The sequence below is a fragment of the Semicossyphus pulcher genome, unplaced genomic scaffold, assembly GCF_022749685.1.
Source record: "Semicossyphus pulcher isolate SPU_LCO1_2020_fin unplaced genomic scaffold, fSemPul1.0.p SCAF_7, whole genome shotgun sequence".
Classification (NCBI taxonomy): domain Eukaryota; kingdom Metazoa; phylum Chordata; class Actinopteri; order Labriformes; family Labridae; genus Semicossyphus; species Semicossyphus pulcher.
This window is the reverse complement of record NW_027211748.1, coordinates 9,013,203-9,037,469: the sequence shown is the minus strand read 5'-3', so window position 1 is coordinate 9,037,469 and position 24,267 is coordinate 9,013,203. Positions and strand designations below refer to the sequence as shown.

Here is a 24,267-nt window from a genome sequence, read left to right as displayed (position 1 = left end):
AGAATGACAGGAATTACAAATATGAAAATCTTCATTTAAATCTAGATTATAAATTGTTGTCCAGGTTAAGAATTGCTCCCTGTTGCTTTCATTTCTCCTGTTGGTGACTCACTGGGACTTTCCCACCAGCTGCAGGTATTGAATCATTTCGTGCACATCGGTTTTATCACTGAGCTTCAGATAAGAGCCACCCGACATGCATGTCACGGCTGGAGGAGTGATAACGCTGTGTGCTTCGAGCACGCTCCCTGCTCCTCACCTGTCCTGTGGATCTGAAAAAAAAACAGGTGTAACTGGGTTCATTTCAGTAGCTGTAACCTTTCCTTACCCATCAGGTCTATTTTCACTGATATGAGAACAGCTCAAGCTGGGGTGTTTTTCTGCTCATGCTTTTTCAATTTCACACCTCTTACTTAAGAATAGGAGCCTGAGTGAAGAGGGAGAGCATTTTTGCTGGACATGAGTTTCATCAAACGTACATGTGCAGGTGTAAGAAAGGCACTGAAGGAGGACTGGCTGTGATTTTGTGGTATATTACATGTTATTTGGTGAATCACTTCCAGGAAAGTCGATTTAATCCTGAATGTACACGAGTCGATGCTATTCTTCTGAACCCTCAGTGCATCCGAATGAACTTGAAAATATGGATTTAAAGTATGATATCATGAGCAATAACACAGCAGTCATCTGTGCTGAGCTGCAGCCTATTCTCAGTCTCCAGAGATGTGCTTCGACATGTCCTGGTTAGATAATATGTACCTTGAAACTCTGTAATCTGAAGATAGAACAACAATAAAGATAGCAGAGCTCTGCTGCCATGCATTAGGGCTTATTAAAGCACTGATAACACAGGACTCTCTGTCATAGGTAAAGTGCATTTCATTGCAAAAAACAGACGTTAGACGCAAAGAGGCGAGGGCTTCAAAGACAGGGATGCACAGCGGCCACAGTGCATGAATTATTTTTATTGTATAGAATAGCAGCGAGCATAGCATCAGGCTGGTACTTAAGAATGCATGGAAAGAACATTTCCTGACATATCTGAGGATTTTTTGACATTCTTGAGTTGTATTTTGATTTAGCAGAGGAGTCTCTGAAAAGCCCACGAGCTGTAAAATTAATGTCAGTCTCCATAAAGTTTCAGCTGTGCCATATTCAAAGTCTGAATGTGACCTGCGATCTTTCTTTCTACAGATTCATGCTCCTCCCTACTTTGAAACTTTTTCATGGTTAAGTAAAGGCAACAAGGTCCAAGAGAAGAGAAACTACTGTAAAAATAATGTCTCTGTCTACTTTGAACTGTGATGAAGGTAAAACTGTCAAAGAAATCATCTGCAGAGAACAGAAAGTGGCTTTCAATTATTTGAGCCTGGAGATCCACACGGAGCTCTTTTCCTCGTAGGTATAAAATACTTTGAATTCGAAGCAGTGATGGAGGGATTGTTTGCTCTGGCAACTCGAGGACGGACTGTTGATTACACTAAAGAGGAATGTAACAGCCTTCTTCTCTTTCCCACTGTGATAATAGTCAGATACGTCTTTGCAAGCGTGCATGTTCCTCTTGTGTAATTGCTGCGAGGACATATTATGTAATTTCTTTTGCTTTATGGTGTGTATGCTTACAAATAGCACAAACTGATGTTCCTGTTTACAGCAATAAAGATAAGGAAGAGGGAGGCGAGGTGATTTCAATCTGCTATAGAAGAGCAGTTTGTTGTTGTTGGTTAGAGAAGGACACAGAAAAGTGCCTCATCGACAGACACAAAGAAACTAAGGAAAAGTTTTAAAAGTCCACTTTGACCAATTTTGAGAAAAACATAATTGAACTACAACTCAGTGGGTTTTGAAGTTGGCAGACTCAATAGTAAGTTTGAATGGGTTAGTCGTCCAAACCTTTTTTCTAGTGCTGACCCACTTCAGTGGGAGTGTTCACAAACACCTTTAACCTCTCCCTACAACAGGCTTCAGTCTTCACTGTCCTAAATCCACCACAGCCATCCCTGTGCCCCAAAAAACGGCCAGTTAAAGCCTTTATGACTGTTCCCTAGTTAGCGTAACACCAGTTGTTATGAAGTGCTTTAAGAGATTTGTACTATCTCACATTAAGGTCATAACTCCCCCCTCATCTGGACAGTCACCAGTGTGCTTACAGAGGGAAGCCGATGTATGTCGCAGCACAAGCATCCAAACACATCTATTCATTGACTTCAAGACAAGACAAACCAAGACAAACTGAACAACACACTGTTGAACACAGGTGTACCGCAAGGTTGTGTGCTTGTTTCAGCCCTCTTCAACTGCACTTCCAATCACTCGACTAACACTATAGTGCAGTTTGCTGAAGACGCCACTAAAGTTAAGACAATAATCGTACCCCGAAACACCTTAAAAACAAAAGGAGATCATTGTTGACTTTGGGAGATCCAGGAAGGCCACACATCTCCCTCCACATTAAAACAGGAGGTGGATTGTGTCAATGGCATCATATTCCTTTGAATCAATATAAAATAAAAATCTCTCATGGTCCCCTAACACTTCCAACCTGGTGAGAATTCCCAATTCTCTTCCAAAGAAATCTCAGACAGGCCAAACTTCCCGCTCAGCTCCCTGTGAACGTCTAAAGAAGCAGGATCCTCTGTCTGTGATCCATGGTGTGGTATGACAGCTGCACTCTGACAACTTGGAGGAGTTTGTCCAGGTATTATAAATGGTACAGAAGATTGTGGGAACCCTGCTCCCACACCTGCATTCGGGGCATGTTCGCTGTCTACACAAGAGGGCTCGCAACATCATTAACAACACAGCCCACCAAGGTCACGGTCTGTTTGACCCCTTGGGATGAAGGTAGAGATATAGAGCCAACAAAACCCGATCAAACAGACTGAGGAACAGCTTCCTCCCCAGAGATGCAGCCCTCATCACCCCTCACCATCTGATCGCCTTTGAGGTTTGAGGACTATTATTAAATCATCCTTTCTCATCCATCTAATCTTATGTGCAAACCTGTTTGTACTGTCTGTGTTTACATCATCAAATCTTTCTGTGTTTTCTTCTTAGAGGTCTGAAGAGGCAAAACTCACAACATAAACGGACTAAAGAATTGTAAATGTCATTCTAGACAGCAAGAGTAACTTTTGCCATGCTAGCAGTTCTGTGAGGCTGGCGGGTTAGCATTCTGACATTAGCACTACGTGACAATTTGTAGAGCTAAATGCTAATGCTAGCATGCTAACCTGTTTAAAATGGCAATGCCAACAATACTGATGTTTGGTCTGTATAATTCTGACCCTGTTTACAATCAAAGTTCAGTTCATTTGCTAGTTAGTCTGACTTTGTTCATTTTCAAACTTAAGCCCAGATCCTCGACTGTATGAAAGAAGTGCCGATGTGAGGTCATCCATTGTTTAGTAAACCCTCTTAGGAAGCCTTGAGTTTTTTTATTTTACCTGACGGCAACTTGCCTGAAGAAGAAGAAAACTTGAAACTAGCATCGATTCAATTTCCATTCTGGATTTTAAAAAATCTTTATTCTTCTTTTTGGAACCAAAATAGTCGCCCCCTGCTGGCCATTAAAAAGATTACAGGTTTAAGACACTTAAGCGTTTGCTTATAATCGGAGGCTATGTCCACTTTGTCTATACAGTCTATCGCCCCAAGCAAAGCTTACTCAAGTGACATCCTGTGCTGCCACTGAAGGTTTTTACAAAGCTTCCTGTGAGGCCATGTCCACACGTACACGGGTATTTTTCAAAACATAGCTTTTTCTCTGCATTGTTTTAGGTCACTGAAAACGGGTCTTTTGTAAAACAGGGTGAAGACTTTTAGAAACTCCGTTTCCATGGAGACGTATTGACGGGGTAAATGGCGTTTTTGGCTCGAGATGTCAGGCTGTGCGCCATTATCTCCTTTGCGAGGCGTCACAAATGAGGCGACATTCCTTTCAAAATGACGGACGTGACAAAACAGTGATGCAGCTGACCTTTCTGACAGGACTTTTTACATGTTACTTGTCCACTATATTAATATATCATCCCCCTTCCTCGATGCACCTTTGCAGCCAGCCAGGTAGTCTTCCGGCAATAGATGTTTTCAGACTTTTGATTCTTTTTCTTCTTCACATGACCCGGTTATATCGCCACCTGCTGGTGTGGCATTCTCATGACAGCGTTTCTGTTGTGTTTTTGTGTTTTCGTTTGGACAGGGATTTTTTTTATAACCGTGCTTGTGTGGAAGGGGATTTTTGTAAACAAAGGAGGGGAAAACGTATAGCTGTATATGTGTAGACATGGCCTTAGAGATCCCCTTTAATTCAACAAAGTTAATTCAATTAATCTGCCGGGGAACAGAAACATGTCTAACAGATTTTGTAGCATTCTATCAAGCAGTTGTTGATAAATTTATCTTAAAACAGAAATATCAACTTTGTGGTTATGTGTACCGAACATAAATGTCCATAACAAATTTAATGGGGATCCTTCTGACAGTTGGATCCCACTCTCTAGGTAAGGAACAACTCTGATAGGGAAATAAATGGCCTTCACTTATTCACATACTTTATAATCATGAAATAAATGCGTGTGGTTTGATTTTCAGCGTGTACTGCTGAGTAGAAAAATGAGCAGCGAGTGATGGATCAGTCACAAATATGTTCAAATAATGACAGATGAAGTTAACAGCGCGGCTCTCTCTCAAACTTCTGCCTTTGAGATCGTTGAAAAAAAACAACCTCTAAATCAATCAGCAAAAATGAATGTGAAACCACACAGAGGATCAATCTTGACTTGTCATGATAACATCAAAGGTCACCTGTGAGCCACTCTGAGTAATTAATCAGTCAGCAAGTCGTCCTTTAATGTTGATTGGCTCTCTCGGCTGCATGCTGAACACTGGATTGGACGGCGATCAGCTGGGTTTGGGGAATGTGTGATATGGCTTTTCAACTTTGTCCCTTTCAACAGACTCAGGCATTCCTCTCAGACGTCAAAGCCACAGAGAGGAGCGTATTGATCTGTTTCTGTGTTGTTATTCCTGCCGGATAGTTTCACTGTAATTTCATCAGCTGCTTTAATGTTGGAATCATGACATTGACTACAGACAAGGTAAGAAACATCTGTAGTCGGATCACTGGGAGCAACTTCTGGCTTGTGTGTAGAGGAATGATTTAGACTGAGGGATAACAGTTTTAAAGGAGTAAGAGTGGTTTGTTTTGATTTAAAGCGTGGATTTGGGATTTAGCGACCTGAGCTAAAGATATTGTTCATATCCTTAAAAAACAAGCAGTAAGAGCACACATGCTGCAGAAACAGGATTTCTGAGGAGCACCTGGACTCGAAACCCGTCACTCAAAGCAGTTCTTGATTTCAGGTGCACGCTGGGATGGACCTCGCTGACCTCCTGCTCAGAAACACGCATGAAACCGCCAGTTGCCAGAGAAACCAGCCATGGAGCATCACCATTGATGATGTGAGTACTGCGGTCATTTGGCTCAGATTGCTCCCAAGCGGAGTCACTCAGGGGACAGCCTTGACACCGCACTAATTGAATCTCATTACAAACATCTGACGGCTGAGTGTGGTCTGCATCCTGGATAGAGGTCATGTGTTACTGAGCTGAAACCTAATAGGAGCTCATTTACAGTTTCATTGTGTTCTTCTATACGCTTACGGTTGTGAGTGACAGCCACGAGGCCACAAGCAAATGAGCTGAAGGAATTGAAAAGCCAATGTGTTTATGTTCTTGACTGAGCTCGTGTGTGGGAATATGATTATCTGATTAGATCGGTCAATCCAGCAGTAGTAGTCAGTGTCATGGGATGATGTATACATACCCCCCCCCTCCCCCTTCTTCAGGCACTGAGCCCAGAGGCGTCGGCCGCAGATGACTTCCTGGACGCCCTGCTGGGTGGTAGCGACTCTTCCTCGGCTGCAGCGTCCCCCCTGTGGTCCCCCTGCACCACAGACAGCGGCATCAACGAGGACCCCCTGACAGATCCTTCAGAGTGCCTCCACCCGCCCTCCTGCGTGGATTTTCCAACCTTCCACACTTCGTCTTTCCCTCAGCCTTCGCCTTCGGAAAACCAGTTACCTACAAATAAAACAACGCCTCATGTTTCCATAGATCTAGGTGAGGAAATAAAAAGGGAATTCATGATGTGAAACACAAACAAACATCACAGTAAACGGTCATTCAGAGCACAAATGTCTAGAGGAACAACTAGAGGAACAACTAGAGGAACAACGTAAACCAGGGCAATGGATAACCTTAACGTAATTTTAGCCATTTGTACATCCTGTGTTGGAATAACACATCCTGTGAGCGAACAATAAGAGCTATTGACTGAGCCTTTTTTGTACAGTTAGGGGCCTTTCAAAGAGCAAGTAATTTAGTGTTTTGCCTTTTTCTGGGCATCTGTTGAGGATAAAAGGTTGTTGTTAAGTTATCATTAATCACGTGATTCTTTTGAGGGCAGCCTTTATTGAATGGCCCCTTTTCACACTGCTGGTTATTGAGTGCTAAAAATATTATAAAATTGACTGACTGAACAGGGTCTGCACCAACAGAGATATCAAACACAGAGAAACATGTGACATATTTTTTGAAAATTGTTTTTTTTTTTAAAGAAGAGCAGGGTGTAGCAAGGTACATATTATTATTATTTTTATAAGACACGAGCAGAAAACTAAACATTTAATGCTTTGTTTGAATGGCACATGCCGGCAGTTCTTTGAATAATCACCTGCCGTTTTACTGCTTCCTCCTGCAGGCTGGGAGTCGGGTGACCTCCAGGATCAGTTCGGCATCGCATACTACCTCACGAACCAAACCTCCCCTCTGTCGTCCGCTCAGACGCTCACAGTGAAGGACCTGCTGCTCTCCGACCTGGGACAGAAAGTAAGGACAGAAGATATTTATGTGAAAGAATGGCATTAGCCCGCTAATACAATGGCCACTTGAAAAAAAAGACCCTTACTTTATGTTTTCATGCGTTCAAAATCTCTATTCACAGATTCTACATAGAAATAAAGAATCTGTAGGCAGGGACGTGGACTTCAGGCGTGGCAAGTGTTCTTATTTCTGTTCGTAGTAGGCATGTAGTACGAATAATATTGACCAATCACGTGTTAGCAGGCTGCAGCATATGCAGGAAAAACAGTCAGTGTGGAGAGCAAAAGCAGGCGGACCATAATACGCCGTATTGACATCCCAGCTCCCATCACTGGCTATCTGACGATGATTTAGCTTCTTATTAGTCTCTATAAACCGACATCTGCATGTAAGTTCAGCTAACTATCTTATTGGTTGTTCTTAATTCACTTGAGACAAATTTCCTTGATGCGGTGTCACGAAAGCTGTCGGCGTTCAGATTTCCTGACTTCCTCGGCCTGCGATCAACAAACAAGCATTTTAAATGTTGTTTTCTTCTCCTCTTAAAGACAGACCTGACCAAACTTACCTATTACAAATCTGCCTCATGATGTAGAAGTTTTAGCAAAGGCAAGACCCGTAAATTACAAACCAACCACAGGAAATATGGTTTCTTTTTCTGTAAACAATGCAGCACGCGGAAAATGAAGTCTTGACCTGAAGCCGTTTATGCTCACCACTGGCTACACTCCCGACATGTCCAACGTTGTCCCCAGAGGCTATATTGTCGTAAGACTATAGCTGATGGGATCCGAGATTGATATTGCGTTTATAATCAATATATAACACCGCAAACACACTCAAGATCAAACGCCGCCGTCTTTTCAGCACTTTTCAGGACTTTTTCTCAGACTCAGCATCAGGCGTCTTCATCCGCGAGTGGAGCTGCGTGCATTTTGATTGGCTGCTGCTGCTACGGACGTCGTCCTTCGCCACAAACATAAAGAATATAGTATGTTTAAAAAAGACTACCTTGCTAAACAGCCATGTCATTGTCTCCGAATCATTAATTATAAATGGAGGCTTTGACTGAGTTTTGCTGCTATTTCAGCTCTCATTTGAGATGGTGAACTGTCTCCTGAAGTGTCAAATTCTCAGGAGTTAATTAACACTCTGCAGCCAATCAAAATCGAGTATTCACGCAGACTATGGTATGAAAATATTTCCCTCTCAATGCTCTGAATAAATTTGATATCAGAGCTTTTTATAATGACCTGTCCCACTGTGAGAGGAACAGAGAGTCCCCTTTGTGGCAACAGAATGTTATGAACTGCATCTCTGGCTGAACTTACTCATAGAAAGTAACAGTAAGTGAAATATTCTGTCCATCTGGTTCACAGGCACAGCAGATCCCCCAGAATTCCCTGCAGGACCTTGTACTCAATGAGGATGAGAAGAAGCTGCTGGCAAAAGAAGGGGTGAACTTACCCAGTAAACTGCCCCTGTCTAAGGTACACACAGTTGTATGTAGGGTTGTATGTAGGGCAGTTTTCTTCTCACATAAACACACACCATGCATGTTCACGGCCTAAATCTATATCTGTATTCCCAGTTGCATGACCTCTGCCAGTTCTCCCCCCACCTCCCAAAACCCAGTTTCCTCTCCCTTACCCCTTTTTTCTTTCTTCTTTTTCGCCCTTTCTTGCCATGTGTTTCATCTCCCTGACAAGATTGAAGAGAGGGTTTTGAAGAAAATCCGGCGGAAAATCCGAAACAAGCACTCTGCTCAAGAGAGTCGGAAGAAGAAGAGGGAATATGTTGACAGTCTGGAGGGAAGGTAGGAGCCGGCTGTGCTCAGCATCCTCACTCAGCACCACATTATCTCTGCATAAAGTTAGTAAATGAAACTTTTTATCTGAAGTTATTTGTTGTGCTCTGACGCACTCTATAATGTGCCTGCTTTGTCATAGACTTAATTAATTTCAACAAAGGGTGAGATGAGAACATAGGAACAATGGAATTAAACGTTCATTTAGCTGTTTCATATCGTTGATTATAAAGAACAGTTTGTGAAAGCTTTGTTATTTGCAGATACCTGGGGTTCTTGGAAATCTGTTCAGGCTCACAGGAAATTCACAACAACAGAAGTGTTTTGTTTGGAATAAAAAACAAAGAGCTGGGTTGCAGCAGCTGTCGTGTCTGACAAAACAAAGAAACACCAACTTCTTACAGCAGCTCAAAACCTTTTTCAAAAGAAAGAGGCCGCAAAGCCGGACTCAAAGCTAATTGCTATCAGGGGAATTCAGCGGAAGAACACCACAGTGATAAAGAGAGTTATTATGGATGTGCCAAAATCAAAACAAAAGGATCCTGTAGATTCTGCTGCTGAGATTGTTCATTAAGTTTCAGCAACACTGACAATTAACATTCAAAGGATCGGAAGAACTAGATCTAAAACCTTTTTTTACTTCTGGCATTAAGAATAACAAATGTCCTGTGTCAGCTAATCAAAATGGTAAAGAAAAATTCTATGAGAGCTGCGCAGTAGAGACCAGCGAGTGGAGCCTCCGTAGCCACTTCCGCTAACCAAAACACACACTTAGCCCACTGAAAAAGATCCCGCACGTCGGCATGTTTAACATATTTAAGCTTCTTGTGTTGGTCTGAGTTTGACATTCACAGATATGTAAACTTCAATGACTGTAGTGATTGTTTAAGTTACGTCTCCTCTCGCTGATCCTCCTCTACTCTGCTAATCCAGAACAGATCGGCTGCAGGAGCCGGATTTGTCAACAGAGCATTATGCATAATGAATGAAGATGTCAGAATGTGAAGGTCTCCAGCACAATCACAATTTCTCACACAAACAGTCAAAGTGTGTTTTCTTTGTCTGACCTGGGGTCAGTAGGACAGGAAACGTTGTATGAAAGTCAGATTCATATAAGTTCTGTCTGCAACATGAGGGGTTTAACAGGAGGCTAAGCTGCTGTGTAGCTGCAACATCTCACAATACGTGCAGGAAGTTTTTCCAAGATGAAGGTCAGTTTAGTTCTCCTCCTCCTCCTCCTCCTCCTCCTCCTCCTCCTCCTCCTCCTCCTCCTCCTCCTCCTGTACCTCCGAGCTGTGCAGAATGAGCCATAGCACACAGCTAGCCTTTGTCACCAAATCCATTAATCATGCCTGCCTCCCCCACATTGACTGCTCTTTGCCCCATCACACCTTCACAAGCAATGCAGTGCTTCAGCTCCTGGTTTGATTTATCTATTAAAAGACTCCTCAAACAAGGACATTGCAGCAATTCCCCAACAGGACTTGTTGCTCCAGTGGACTATTTAATTTGCCGTCATTGACTCATCTCAGAACAGGGGAGTCGTCTGGGACTGTGTGGAGTTTCCAGGACACAAGGTTGAATCTGAAATCAGAGCGGTACAGAGAAGAATAAAGTGAGACATGACATGAATCTTCTGTCGTGTTTTCCATCTGAATCAATAAACATGAATTTTAATTATATTTTGAATCATAGAATCGGTTCTGTGCTTCTGCCCTTGTCAAAGAATAATGAAAGATTGATTGTGGGTCTTCAGCAGGGTCACAGAATCGCCAAACAAACCTTTGTGGGTCTACACCTAGTTTCCAAAAAATCATTTATTATCAATTTGGAGCTTACATATCTTAGTGAAGCGTGTCCTCGCTGCCTGTGGATAACAAAAGTTTCCTGATGGGGGGAGATTGTCAGCAGAGAGCGGAGTCAGCATTTGTAGGTAATTAAGCGTGTTCAATGATCATATCAACAGGGCATCATTATCAGTCGTGGCTCAGTCATGGGGTAATAATGGAGGATGACTCACAGTGACTCAAAAAAACAGCAAGGCAGAAGAAGGAGAAAGGTTGGGGTGGAGGCACTGGATGACAGAATGGGGTGCTGGGGGAGATAACAGTCAGCAGGCAGATATTGGGGGAGAGAAGTGAAGGGGACACAAAGCAGAGTCATTACAGAGTGTTAATCGATGCCTGTCGGTATATATTTGATCTGTATCCCTACTCTCTCTCTTCCTGTAGGATGTCTGTGTGCAGCGCTAACAACCTCGAGCTGCAGAGAAAGATCCAGAAGCTGGAGGACACCAACAGGTGAGTCCTCCAATAAGCCTAACAAGGCTGAAACTAATGATTACTGTCATTTTAGATGGATCTATTTATTACTAATAAGGGTAAAGGTCACTCTTCGTACAGCTCAACACTCACCACTTCATTATATGGGGGATTTAAAAGTAGTGGTGGGCTGATTGGTCCCCAGAGAAAAGATCCAGCCTATAGAAACTCTTTTCATGCGAGGCAGCTGGCTGTCAACCTTGAGTCTGGTTCTGCTCAATGATAATAACTTTATTTAAATAGCACTTATCTAACAAGGTTGCAAAGTGCTTTGCAGAATACATAGAATTACATGAAGGTTACATGAAGATTTTCTTCACCACATGCTTGCTGATTGTCAAATCACTGCGTCTCTGAAAATAATATTGGGAGTACAGTTAAGACAGATCATTTCTGATTGATTTATGTTTTTATTTAAGTAGTTTTATTCTTTATTAATGAATGAAAATAGCAGGAAGTTTATGTTACAGCAGATAAAAAAATGTTTAATCCAATCCTTAAACTTTGTCTCAGGATTTTGCTTTTGGAAAGGGTAAATGGTCACCACTTTAATTCAGTGCAGCGCCGGCCTGAGTGATCCCCAGATTTTTTATACTTCCAATACATGTCTTGTTCGGTCAAGGCAGATGGCAGTCTATAGCCTTATTCTGCTCGAGGTTTCAGCCTGTTAAAAGGGAGATTTTCTTCTTTCTCCTTCCTGCTGTCGGCCTAGTGCTTGCTCATGGTAAAATCATCAGCCTCTGAGCTCCGCCGTTGTGCCGCCTTTGCGATTTTGCATCGCACCAAGCAACGCCGGCGTAACTACCTCCGATGCCGGCTCAGAGGCGGAACAACTTCGCCCGCCATTCTGCCTTTTACATAGAAGACGGAGCGTAATAGAGGCGTAATAATCCCGCCTTGAACTGGCAGTGTAAAAAGAGGCTTCAGAGTCTCCTCAGAGTTCTGTTTAGATGTGCCCTAAATGTAAAGTGTCATGAGATACCTTTTGATGAAATTTGGCGCTATAAATATAATGATTACCAATAATGTGATTACCAAGAAGTGATAGATAAATGTTTGGCATGTGATATGATATGGACTGATTTGGTATATTTGTGGTACTGTCCCATCCTTATCCAAAACTACACAGCCATCCCCAGGTACAGTGGCAAAGCTGTGACTGGACAATGAATGCTGTGAATGTGAGGGGTGTGGCAAACTTTCAGTTAAGCTCTTGAGCCGACTGCTGCTGTAAGAACTCAGCTCAGCAGCATCTCTTAAGGACTATAACTTTTTATGGACTCAGCTGTGGCCGATCTTTAACACAGGAAATAGCACAAGACAAATGCAGTATTCACCTGAAAGTGGTGCCATTAATATTTTAATATATTTTCCATTTTTATTTGCCATTTCCTGTCACTCTTGCAAAGGTTCTTGTGTGACAAATTGTTTGAGTGATTCATTCCCCGTTCAGTCTTTTATGTCTTTGTTACGTGTTGGATTTCTCCTTTCAGTGTTTCATTGATCTTTATTGGTTTTATCAGCGCGGTCCCCCCCGTCTCCTGGTGTTAACAACAGGGTTCGGAAAACTTGTTGAAAATCAGGAGGAATACAAAGACTACAAAGCCCATTCAATTTTAAAACCTCACACTGCGTCATCTGATTTCCCCTCCTCTTCATCCTCTCATCTCATTAAGCTGCTTTCTTCCGCACTCTGCCAGAGTGCTGCGGTGAATTGTAATAACACGTGGTGAAAAGCTGCACACATACATTTCCAACCGCGTGCTGCTCTTTTATTTGGTTGATTTAGTTTCCGGTGATCGCGCATGCTGGTCCATCATGTGAAAATTTAACACCATCTCTTTCATCTTCCTGTCTGTGCTTGTGATGCAGCGCTCTGTTGGAGCAGCTGAGCCAGCTACAAGCTCTCCTCCCCAACTGCTCCAGCAAAACAACACACAGAGGGACCTGCATCCTGGTGAGAAACATACACGTTACATTAATTTACACCACTGAGAATTAGCTCAGACAGAATAATCTGCAACAGCTGAATGATAGATGTAGGTCAGTGCCTGAGTACATCATTAAAACCCTGCCTGACTACAGCTGTGTTTACCTCTAGGATTTTAACCGAGTCAGATGTTTGAATAGCATGTATGCTCATCTTTTGTGCAACATTGTATGTAGGTTACACCTCATAACTCATTGTCCTCTGGCTGCTTTTACATCCAGGTTTTGCTCCTCTCCTTCTCCCTCATCATTTCCTCAAAGCTTCAGCCAGAGCCGTACAGCCAGCTCAGCCAGGAAGACTACACGCTGACCAAAGGTTTGCAGACTTAACACACACTCTCACACTTTCTCCTTCTCCTAAAAAAAACACCAAACTGACTCCTCTCTGGCCCTCAGTGTCGTCACGCTCCCTGCAGTCGATGACTGACGCACAAGACCTCCCTCTGCTGCCCGACGGGGAAGCCCTGGCCCTGGACAGGCCTCCCTACAGAAGGCTTCCAATCCTCTCACCTCCAGGATGACCGTCATTGGGACAATCACTGTGGGAGCCCAAGGAGGAAAGACGCAGCAAAGGAGTGCAGGCCTGCTTGCAAACGCAGCATTGAAATGAGCACTTTGATTGGTTTGCAGCATCTGATTCTCACTGCAGAGACTGAGTGAGGTGTTTGCCATCCACTCCATTCATAAAAATCTGTCAAAAGGTTTTTCTTACTGAACTTCACCCACTCAGATGGAGGTGACGTAACGCCTCATGGACATGGTGGAACTTGTGTTATATTGCTGATGTTAAACTGCAAGATGTAAGATCTGTAAAATGACATGATTGTATTGTATTTTATTATTTACTTTTAATGTATATGTTGAAAGAAAACTGAGTTACATGTTGTAACAGCTCAGTGGGATGTTGAAAGAGAGGAGAATTAAAAGAGGTATTTTGGAAGCACCTGAAGTGTCTTGATTCAGTTGGTAATGTGTCCAATTTGAAAGAGAAATAAGCCTCCCAGAAATAATGACTCAGTATTTGAAAGTTAAAAAAAATGCCCCCCCAGAAATACTTGCTTTACTTGTTACTTGTAATTTCTTTCAGTTAAAAGTTGCTGGATGATGTCTCACATTAATTAAAACTTGTCATGGGCCTTACTTGTAATGGCAGCTGTCAATATGGGAATAGTTGCTTCAGGTTCAAGTAACGGTGAACGTTGTCTCTATTTTAGAGTAAAAGCTGATTATATAATTTAAAAAAAGGAAGCGTGTTTTTTTAGTTCATGTAAAAGAAAAATGTTGCAAACAGTCCTTTCGGCCTATTTAAGGCAATTGATGGAAAATGACAGGAGCTGCCTTCTGTTACAGGGAGTCCATCCATTAAGCACTTTACTGGTTCGGCTTGTTGCTGTTTTTCTGATTGCAGCACATAATGTTCTGTTCCGAGGAACAACGAGGCAACAAGAGTTTACATTCTGCAACTGCGTGGTTGACTGTGGTATTTGTTAAGATTGAATTTTGCAGGACTTTCGATGCCTGACAGCCTGATGCTATGCTTGCAGTTTTGAGAAGTAGGCTACTTTGGCAGAGAGCAAAGCTTTAAAGAGGGAGTATTCTGCTGTTTCTCATTTTAAGACATATATATATATCGTAAGAATGTTTGATGTCCAAACTAATCGTGGGTGAAGTTTCAAATCTGTAGGTAAGTATGTTGGAGTAATCCCCTGCTAAAAAAGTCTCAGTCTGCAGGCTGCTGTGAACGCTTGCTTTCAGACGGTCTTCTCCAGACGCTTCACTTTGTGATGTCACAAAGTGGAGGAACTCCATATTTGGGCATCTGCCTGAGACATAGCAGAACTTCCTGCCCCTGGCACAGACACGCCCAGCCAGCAGCTCAGCCTGGGACATTTGTTTCACTCCACCACTCTGCTCAACTGCTCTGCTTCTCATTTCAAATCGAGAAAGGGAAGTTTACTCTTTGCTGACAGCTCTGTAACACGGCTACAGGGTAGGAGACGTGCCTCAAACACTGAGTTCTGCCCCTTGTCAGGCTTCAGACAGCTGGCCAATCAGAAGAAACCGGGCTTGTAGGGGCGGGGTTTCTTGAAGGTACAGAGCTGACTGAGTCGTTTCAGGCAGAGGCTGTATGAGGGCCTGTTAATACTTGAGTCTTAACCAAATTATGCAGATAATATAGGTAAGCGGTTGAATGGAAAATGAAAGTAAGTAGTTCTGATTTTTTTAACACAAAAAACAAACATTCTGCAGATGGTTGGCAGCTTACATTGAACAATCCTCACAGAGTTGTTTGTTTAAGCGAGAGCTGAGCATGTGGACAAAACTGTGCAGTTTTAGGCCTGACTGACTTCAACAAACCTGAACCCAAAGCCGTCTAAGTATCCGCACTGGGAGTCAGAAATGAATTATTGATCAGACTTCTTGTGTGTCCTGGTGGTGTGTGAGGGAATTGGAAATGTATGTAGAAACTCTCAATATTGATCGTGTCTGAGCTGAGCAGAGGTGCTGCTCGCTGAAGGAGGAACGGATCGATTAATTGAGATGTTCCAGCAAGCTTAGTTTGGACATCGGTGGGTTCATGAATTTCTGAGCAAAAAGCAGAAAAAAAGCCGGAGCACTCACAGTTTGCTGCCTTAATGAGGAAAAACTTCTGGAGGAGACATTTCTTTGCAAAAATAACGATGTTATTTTTCCATTTTGGACTTATTTAAAATAGTTTCCTAAACTTCTAATAAAATCAACTTGTATTTAGAGCTATATCCTTGCTACTACTGTGAATTTTATGCATCGAAACAAAGCAGAGGAGCCTTATTGTGTGTTTTTCTGTTAGATGCTCTCACAAGATTGATGTCTGCATCTCCCCTGTCTCTTTGTGTTTTAAGCGCCGTGAAAAACAAAGACTAACTGATGAAAATGAAATTAGAAATGTTCAAGTGTCTGGGAAAGCTTTGAACGACTTCACAGACTGCTCCAGAGTCCATCCGTCTCAATTCAGTAAAAACTAAATTAAACTGCCAACAAATTAGTGTCGTTGACGTTGTTCGTGACTTCCTGTGATGCCAGACAGAGAAACAGGGACACTAATGTCATGAATGGAGTTTAAAACAGACCCTGATGCAGCATCTTAAAGGACAGAACACTTATTCAATGTCATTTTTTAGCAACAGTAATGCATTGCAGTTTTCTTATCGACAAATTGAGGGGAAAGATTTATGTAAATTGTTTGATAGACTGTCCAAGAAGTCCAGTCTAGACTGTTGAAGCACGCTTGAGAAAATGACTCAGTTTCTAGTGTGCTTCTCTCTCTCCTTTTCCCTCTGATGCAAACACAGCTGGCCATATTGCTGCACACTGAGAATACCAACAGTGACCTATAAGATATGCAAATCCAAAACACACACAGACACACACACATCTCCCTCTTTTTATATCTCACTCTTCCTGGCTCCCTCACAAAGGCTGAGAGCTTTGAAATCTAACCAATCATTTCTCTGATGTACATCATTTCAGATGCACGCTAACAGACCCTAAGGATACCTTTCCGAAAAAATACCCTCATGTATATTTGCATATCATATGCAGGTGTTTTCAAGGTGATGTGGGTACATAACATCAGAGAGATCAGATTAGCCGGCTCCATCAAAGAGTGGGATGAAAATAGGAAGCTAACGTTGTATGAATGAGGTATGAATGAACTCAGAAAGAAGAAGACAGTCTGCAGCTGTTTTCATTTAAACTGAAGTTCCTTTTCTTTAAAAAAAAGCAAAAAATCCATTAAATCCAGACATTTATTCTTTTGTATTGAATCACACTGCTAAATTATTTCCCTCACCATTTAATTCAAGCCTTCCCCTGTTTGTTTACAAATGTATAATCAGGTAAAAAGCTTCAAAAGCAACTGATTGTATCTTTTAATGGAAATGAAAAATTTAAAACGAGAACTATACGGAGAGGAGCTGTACTCCTGCCCGTTATCTGCTGCAATAATCATAATTGTTGTCCTGCACGGTGTGCTCGCTCAGGCAGCGCGCCATCTAGCGGCCGAGGAGAGCCGAGCGGGTATAAAAGCATCCAGTCTCAGGACGCTGTCAGCATCACTGCCAGAAGAGAGGCGGCTGCATCTCTACAGACTTCAGCCCGCACGCGCTAAAGTAAACTCGCCCGGATTAACCACATTATTTTCCTCGTTTAAGTTCAGAAATCTCTCGGATAAATCGTGCAACTCTGATTCTACGCTGAGACTTTGAAGATTAAAAACAGCGCGAGGACGATGGGGATTTTTGCATCCACTCCCGCGCGCCCACACTGTGGAAGTTAGCCGGAAAGAAGGAGGAAGGAAACCTGCGGAAGTTGTTGTTTTTAACAGAAAAAGAAAGTCGCCCTTACCTCGGCAGAATCATGCAGAGTAACAGCAGCAGCTCCGGAGCTCTGACCGCGCTGGGTGTGTGCGGAGGAGAAGACGATGAGCGAGACATCTTCAAACTTGACAGTCCCACAGAAGCAGCATCCAACCCCGCAGCTTTTAACCTCTCTTTGAACTGCTGGTTACACATCCTCTCCAAGGAGTCTTCAGTGGACCTGCACGGAGACAGCGCAAACCTGGCAGTAAGTTTAAATAAAAAATCTCTGCATAAATGAAATGCTTTGAGCTAATTTCATTCTTTCACTCATGTTGTAGTTTGTGACCAATTAGCAGCTCCAGCAGGGGCGTGTCCAGACTTTTTGACTGTGGTGGCCCATCTGGGGCAGTGACTTGTGCAGGGGTGGCCAGAAGTATGCGCCCACACACGTCTAAATAATACTTATTTACATTTCTGTTTCCACTTACCATATGTATTAAAACTACAAACATTAAGTATCACGTTTTGGATGTTACATTCCTGTGTAAAAACATTTTAATCAAAATAATTAATATGCTTCAAAGCTTTGGGTGCTTTCACACCTTCACACCTAGAGTCGGTTTGTTTGGTCCAGTTAAAGACCAAATTGTTACAATTTTTGGTTTGTGTTCACACGGCAGCTTTTACCAGCGAATCAAAAGTTTTGATGCGCGAGGAAACTGCTTTCTGATTGGTCAGAATTTCCACGTGGGAAAATTCCCTGAAGTAAACAAAGAGAGAGCGCACACTCCTCAGTCACACTCAACGCGATCGTGGACTTTAATGTTTTGTGGTCGGAGTTTTTTTTTTCTTTTAATCGCAATGTTCCAAAGATCGATCAGTTCCAGTCTCCTTTAGTTTTTCAAGGAAACAGTTTGAATACCTCCGTGTTCATGTACGTTTCCACAAGCATTTGCGAAATTGTTTGGTCAGCCCATATTTCTATTTCCTCGTCGTTCCCCCACGTCTGTCCTCTGCTCATCTTGCTGTCTGCCTGCGTGTCTGTCTCTGTCAGTGTCAGCACCCGTTATCAACCCGAATTGAACCGAACCATGGTTCGTTTGGTAACGGACCCAGACCCGTCTTTTCTAGCGGACCATGGTCCGGTTGTTTGGTACGCACCAGAGTTCAATTGCGTGTTCACACCTGTCCAAACAAACCGTATTTTAGAGTAAAGCCTGAAAGTTCAGACCAAAGCTGTCAGGTGTGAAAGCACCCTTAATGGTTTAAGGACTCGAAAGAAGATGTAGGTCACATTATAAAGTGCCAATAAAAGAATTGGTGCCACATTGAAATGCCACAAAAGCGACCCACAGCCTGTTCACTTAAGTCCCGCCTCTGACGCGGCAGATACTTAATCAAACTTTAGGATTATGGGTTGGCACCTTGAGTCGCAAATCCGATTTCAGAAGGGGCTGATGCCACCCAAAGCCACCCCCTGGACACGCCCCCGACTCCAAGTTGATTCCTGAATTTGATCTAAAATATGTTATTTGTCAGGTGCGAGTTCTTATCGCTCTGGTCTACCTGGTGGTCTGCGTCCTGGGGCTCGTGGGTAACCTCCTGGCCCTCTTCCTCCTCCACTCCCGCCGCCGGGGCCACCACCACCACTCCTCCATCGACTGCTTCGTCATGAGCTTGGCGCTGACAGACCTCCAGTTCGTCCTCACCCTGCCCTTCTGGGCCGTAGACACGGTGCTGGACTTCCGCTGGCCCTTCGGTCGGGTCATGTGCAAGATCGTGAGCTCAGTCACCACCATGAACATGTACGCCAGTGTGTTCTTCCTCACCGCCATGAGCGTGACCCGCTACCGCTCCCTGGTGACCTCCCTGAAGATGGACAGCCCGAGGATCGCCAATGCTCGTGCCAAGTGGGCCAGTTTGGGCATTTGGGTGGTGTCTCTGGTGGCTACTCTGCCTCATGCTTTCTACTCCACCACAGTCCAGGTTGGTTGATTTGAGACAGAAATACCATCCTGATTTTATTTGCTGACAGTCTAACTTCCTGATTTTGTTTTGGAGCCTCTCATGAAGTTGTTGTTCTGCTTGCAGGTGTCTGCAGATGACGAGCTGTGCCTGGTGCGGTTCTCTGACTCGGATTCAAGCCACTGGGATCCTCAGTTCCTGCTTGGACTCTATCAAACACAGAAAGTCCTCCTGGGATTTGTAGTTCCTTTGATCATCATCTCGGTGTGCTACCTCCTCCTCCTGAGGTTCATCCTGAGCAGGCGTGTCGTAGGCAGTGTGGTCGGCGGGAGCGTCACAGAGAGGTCAGAGTGTGAGAGAGGACGCCACCGCCGCCGCTCCAAACTCACCCGCTCCGTCACCATCGTAGTCCTGTCCTTTTTCATCTGCTGGCTGCCCAACCAGGCGCTCACCCTGTGGGGGGTGCTCATCAAATTTGACTTGGTGCCCTTCAGTAAAGCCTTCTACAACGCCCAGGCCTACGCCTTCCCCCTGACTGTGTGTTTGGCTCACGCTAACAGCTGCCTGAACCCGGTGCTGTACTGCCTGATCCGCAGAGAGCACAGAGCCGGACTGAAGGAGCTCCTGCTGAGGGTGTCTCACACCATCAGAAACGTCCTCACGCTGGCTCTGAGAGGCAGGAGGGTGGAGGGAACACCACCCAGCCTGGTGGTGATTCACAAAGACATCAATGTGTGACTCACTCTGTTAAAGGAGACGTCTGACATTTAGGGAAATACAATTATTTGCCTTCTTAATGAGAGTTAGATAAGAAGATTAATATGAATGCTTTAACACAAATAAAGTTCTTAACAGACAAACTAAGTTTAAACTTTGACCTCTAAATATGAAGCTAAAGCCAGCAGCAGGTTAGCTTAGCTTAACGGGTAATCAGCTGGAGTATCTCTGACTAAAAGTAAATAAATCTGACTTACAGCACCTTTAAAGTTCACAACTTAACCCAATCTGTTTCTTTTTTATCAATACAATCATAAGAAACAAGCAGTATGTGCAGGACTAGCCTATTTCTTGGCTATGATTAGCATCATTCTTGCGTCTTGGATTTTGCCAACCATTAGCAACCAAATGGAGTGCATTTGGTTTACAGACAGATGAAATAAGCAAGCTTTAGAAGTGGCTTGAACATAGCTTTAACATAGCGCCAGGCAGCTTTACTGTGTTTAGCTAAATTAGCTGGCTGCTAGCTGTAGCTTCAAATTTAGCGTTCAAACATGAGAGTTGTATGAATCTTCTCAGCTCTTGGCTAGAAAGCACATTAAGCACATTTAAAAGTAACTGAAATTCTCCTTTATGAGTGAACTTTGTGTGCCATATTTTCTTTGGTGCCATTTTTAAAACTATGTTTCTGTGAATCTGTTCCAGCCCTGAACCTGGAACCTGTTGCTGACGAACCTGAACTTGAGCTTAATTATGCACTTAAAAAAAACTCCACTGCAAAATATTCCACGTTGGAAAAGATCGCTCGGGTGTTTTAGAGGTAGGCCTGTTTCTTAAAAATGATGCAACACTTGTTTTATGTTTTGTTTGCACAATCATGCAAAATACCATTTGATAGCAGAATGAATGAGCGAATGAAGGAATGATTGGGGCTTGCAAACACCTAGCCCCGTCCCCTTTTGATAGGGGGACTCACTTTCCACTTGACTGAAATCACACAGCTCAAAAGTCATATTTCCTTCTGCATATCTTTTTATCAACAAACCTGATTAATACCCTTCTGGATAAACAACATGCAAAACAATTCAAGGTGTTTTTTTTTTTTGTTTGGCTTTGTCCAAATGTTTCCAACCACTGTCAATAAAAGCTGACTTTTAACTGAGTTTACCTTGAAACACAAATTCTCTCTGTAGATATTCAGCATCCACCTCCGCAGGTATCGAGTGAAGCTCTTTGGCCGATGAAGGATGTGTGATTTATTCCACAATAACAGCTACATTCTGTCCTCTGTCCTTGTTGTTGAAAAGTTCAGCCTGTAAAAGTGATTTTTGTACTCTGCGTCTCAAACACCCACACAGGCAAACACCAGGACTGACGGATTGTTACATTTGCATTAAGATTGATGTGAGTAATATTGGTGGACACACTTCACTCTTCATATGCAGAAAAGCCTCTAGCATGAAGCTGTTAGCCACTTTCATGTCTCTCAGTATCTGCTGTGAAATGTTTTGTGAACACACGTATGTAACTTGACATTAAATAAAAAGGAAATGACAAAAGACTTCAGTGACATATCGGGAATTTAATCTGGTCTGCAGAGACAGAACGGCAAAGACGAGGAAGGCGAGTCAACGACACAAAAGCTGCTCCACAGTTTTGCCCTTTTGCAACCTTTTAAGTCTGAACGTGGATAAGCATCTTCAGCTGGTCACAGGCTGACATGCAAATACCACACACACACACCACAACAGCCCCTCCATTGTGTGTCATGCTGATAGTAATTACTTCTCCAATCAGAGTCGTTGATTGGTTCAGCAGGTCTCTGTGTCAGAGGCTCGGATGCTGCTAGAAAGCCAGCGTGTCACAAAGCGTCAAAAGTATGATTACGAAAATGTTCTTATAATTGGGGGCCATTTTTTTTCATCATATTGCTGCCAACACTCTTTGCAGTTCACTGAGTTATCACAAGAAAGTCCCACATTTTGTCCCACAGACGACCTTGCTTCATAATCAGCTGTCTTCTCATCAGGCTTGAAACAATGGACAGAGCAGCTACAGTGCCAACACTCACGCCCAGATGGCTATTGTCTATTTGAGAGCAATTTCAAGATCCCACTGATGGAAACCACTTCAAGAAATTCACGTCTGAGTGTCATCCTCGCGCGTGTGTGTATGGATCCCTGTTTAAAGCTATTACAGGCTCGAGATGGTTAATTTCCCAGAGGAGCATGAAAGATTTACAGCCTATAAAGGAGAAGATATGGGACTTGTTGAGGCTCAAATTGGGGCTAAGAACCTCGACCTTGACATGATTTCAGTATCCCACAATGCATCTTGAAAAGTAGTGTACAACCGACGGTCACTCATCAAGCACTTTATTCCACTATGTACTGCTCAAACCACTTCTACACTCCATGTCACATTCACACACTGATGGCAAAGGCTACTATGCCAATCTCCAGTCAGGATCTATTCACATTCATAGACTAAAGGTGGGTTCAGTGTCTTACCCAAGGACACTTTGACATGCAGCAGTCGGGGATCAAACTCCCAACCTTCCGATTGAGAGATCACCGACTGTGGGCACAGCCTCTCACTAAAAGCTCAAGAGTTTTTGGGGTGCTGGTTTAGCTCAGTTGGTAGCGCAGGCGCCCCATATAGAGGCTACAGACCACAACGCACTGATCACAGGTTTGACTCCGACTCCGATTTAGTGCATGTCATGCCCCACTCTCTACCCCCCACATTTCCTGTCCTATCAATAAAGGCAAAAAAAGCCCAAAAAATAATCTTTAAAAAAAAAAGAGCTCAAGTCTATTTTAATAAAGTGCCCAAAAAATATGGCATTTGTATTTGAAAAGGCTCTCAAGCAGCCGTAGCAAAGCAGGAAGTAAGGTGATGTTATAAAGCGTCAAATTCCAGGACAACAGGGCTGATGGCTCCTTCAACGAAACATCAACAACAAAGTTTCTTCCCCACTTCTTACCACCATTCAACACGTGTTTATGTGTGTTGTCATATAAACAAAGCTCCCCTCAACTTTACAAAGATATATCCTTGACAGGAAGTCGAATCTAGAAGGTCAGTCAGACGCATCTTATTGCTTTCATTCCTCATTAAGAGCTTTCAACCAAATCTTATGCTCAAAGATCGACTTACTAACTTTTCTGCAGCTTTTACCTGCATGCCAAGGTCTTCATCATGTAAGTCATTTAATGGCAAACAGTGTTTATAATAAAGAAGGTCTTAATCATGAATAGATTTCAATGATGTCAATCCTGTCTCTTGATCCTTTTCACGGAGAACTGTTTGTAGAAAACAGGTAAGTGGACCTTAAGTTCAGGTTATTTTTGTTAAACTATCATTACAGAGGTCACAAAAAAGATTGTAGACCATCAAACATGCTTCACTTTATCGATCAATTTGAATTAAACACACAAGAGGAAAATATAGGGAGAAGAGTTTGTCGAGAGAGGTGTGTCAGAAAGAAGACGGGGAAGGCAGATCGAGGGTGAGGTGCCCTGTCAGGGGCCAGCACTCACCCCCGCCCTACATACGCTCTACCTCCCCTTGTACCCTCATCCCAATACTTATACTTAACCTGCCACATGACCCATAGTGGTCACCACAACGCAAGCAGCATTACTTTGCTTTACAACTTCAACAGACACAAGCTCCGTTCACTGACAACACCGATGCTACCTACCCTACCACATGGCTCCTAATGGCCCCCACAACTCAAACCAAAGTCACGTTTGAGAACACTTTGACTGGTCACCAAAGAAGCAGGTAACTTTTCACCTGATTACCATAGTAACCAGATTATTTTAAATGTTTTCATATTTCATTTATTTCTTTAATTGTTCAGTTAAATAATGCTGATAATGCTGCCCAGTACAAGACTGACTTTTTTATTTTTATCCCTGAGCAGTCTAAACACTTCTTTCTCTTTCTTTCTATGTGACAACAACTGCTGCTTTACACCGTTTGTAAAAAAAAAATTGCTGCCATCAGAAGATCACAATCTAAGCCTGGAAAAAACAGGTAAATGAAGTGACCTTTGACCTTACACTGAACATGTTCTCTGAGCGGTTTGAGGTGAATGTTTTGTGTATTTATTTTGCTCTGTGCTGCACGTTGTGTCGCAGGACAAGCAGAAAGAACAAAAACAAGCTTCTCTCAAAGGAATAATCTGAATGAACAGTGCTGGTGAATATGGATGCTGTTATTAGAGCGGTTTCAG

The 24,267-nt window shown here is 43.0% G+C and overlaps 2 protein-coding genes across 2 annotated transcripts; both read left to right on the top strand.

Annotated features, from left to right (window-relative positions):
- The first annotated feature begins 5,078 nt into the window (after nt 1-5,078).
- Nucleotides 5,079-13,523, top strand: LOC138611227 (cyclic AMP-responsive element-binding protein 3-like protein 3-A). Its single transcript, XM_069684207.1, has 10 exons — nt 5,079-5,099; nt 5,365-5,463; nt 5,850-6,123; nt 6,764-6,891; nt 8,265-8,375; nt 8,595-8,701; nt 10,924-10,992; nt 12,886-12,970; nt 13,225-13,318; nt 13,399-13,523. Exons 1-10 carry the CDS (start codon nt 5,079-5,081, stop codon nt 13,521-13,523), a joined length of 1,113 nt encoding a protein of 370 aa, XP_069540308.1.
- A 3,877-nt stretch (nt 13,524-17,400) lies between these two features.
- LOC138611990 (relaxin-3 receptor 1-like) lies at nt 17,401-20,045 on the top strand. Its single transcript, XM_069685275.1, has 3 exons — nt 17,401-17,607; nt 18,882-19,328; nt 19,434-20,045. The coding sequence occupies exons 1-3, from the start codon at nt 17,401-17,403 to the stop codon at nt 20,043-20,045; spliced, it is 1,266 nt and encodes a 421-aa protein (XP_069541376.1).
- The last annotated feature ends 4,222 nt before the right edge of the window (nt 20,046-24,267 follow it).